The sequence below is a fragment of the Formica exsecta genome, unplaced genomic scaffold (assembly GCF_003651465.1).
Source record: "Formica exsecta isolate Colony F162 unplaced genomic scaffold, ASM365146v1 scaffold384, whole genome shotgun sequence".
Classification (NCBI taxonomy): Eukaryota; Metazoa; Arthropoda; class Insecta; order Hymenoptera; family Formicidae; genus Formica; species Formica exsecta.
Genome location: NW_021851080.1, coordinates 255,733 through 256,638, shown reverse-complemented (window position 1 = coordinate 256,638; position 906 = coordinate 255,733). Strand labels below are relative to the sequence as shown.

The window sequence follows — 906 nt, the reverse complement described above, 5'->3', positions numbered from 1 at the left end:
GAGGAAGAGACGGCTGGAGGGAACAAACATGTCATGAAATAAATAAAAATTGACGTAAACATAGAGAGGAAAACGCGAGTGAGGAATGTTCGTTCTTTCTAGTTCCACATTTAAATAATTATATCAATAATCGATAAAGAGGATATTTGCGGATAAATATTGTCGATAAAGAGATTTCAGATCTTCTTGGGATAAGCTGTAATCTGTAATATCGATGCTACTGCATTCAACTTCGTACATATCAGCTGATTTCACTCTGTATCCATCTTATGTTGTGTTCGCGGTTATCGTGTTTGGTGATTTTTATGTCGGCGCATTTTTGAGATTTTGTGTCATTATTATCGTTGAAATAGTAGACGAAACCGTCGTCATGGTGCCTAATTGTACAGCCGAGCTTAACACATTGATGAACGAACTAGAAATGAGCGAATTGGAGGTGAGTTTCAATGAGTTTCAAAACTGTATCAAAGAAGCGCTTTGTAGGTTATGGCGCCAATTTATATTCAATTCTTCTTACGTGCTTGCATTTAATTACAAACCACATTTTGGCTGGAATGTTGCTCCATAATTGAAGAGATGAGCGTGGAAAATAATTTCAATGAATCACTCGTTTCAGCCCACGACTGGAGTTCTAACTGCACAAGCTTACATGCGATTGCTCGCTGTCTATCTCCATCAGAATGATCTGTGAGTAGAGAAAGGCACACACATCCAAATTATTTCCCACGAAGAATATTGTATGTTTTGTTTTTGGGTATCTTAATAATCTTTTCCATTGCTTTATTAATAACAAAATTAGATAGGATATGCAACTTGTGTGTATGGATTAGCATAGGCAGATTAATATCCAATCTATATTTTAGATATGTTAGGTTTTTTCATATTGCAATATTGAATATATATATA

The 906-nt window shown here is 35.2% G+C and overlaps 1 protein-coding gene across 1 annotated transcript in view; it reads left to right on the top strand.

Annotated features, from left to right (window-relative positions):
• Nucleotides 1-199: 199 nt before the first annotated feature.
• The window catches only part of LOC115239529 (COP9 signalosome complex subunit 8), a 4,135-nt gene continuing 3,428 nt past the window's right edge, over nt 200-906 (top strand). Inside the window, exons 1-2 of the mRNA XM_029814094.1 lie at nt 200-436; nt 617-687. Of these exons, the coding sequence (XP_029669954.1) occupies nt 215-436; nt 617-687 (293 nt within the window). The 5' untranslated portion in view covers nt 200-214. The remainder of the gene's footprint in view (nt 437-616; nt 688-906) is intronic.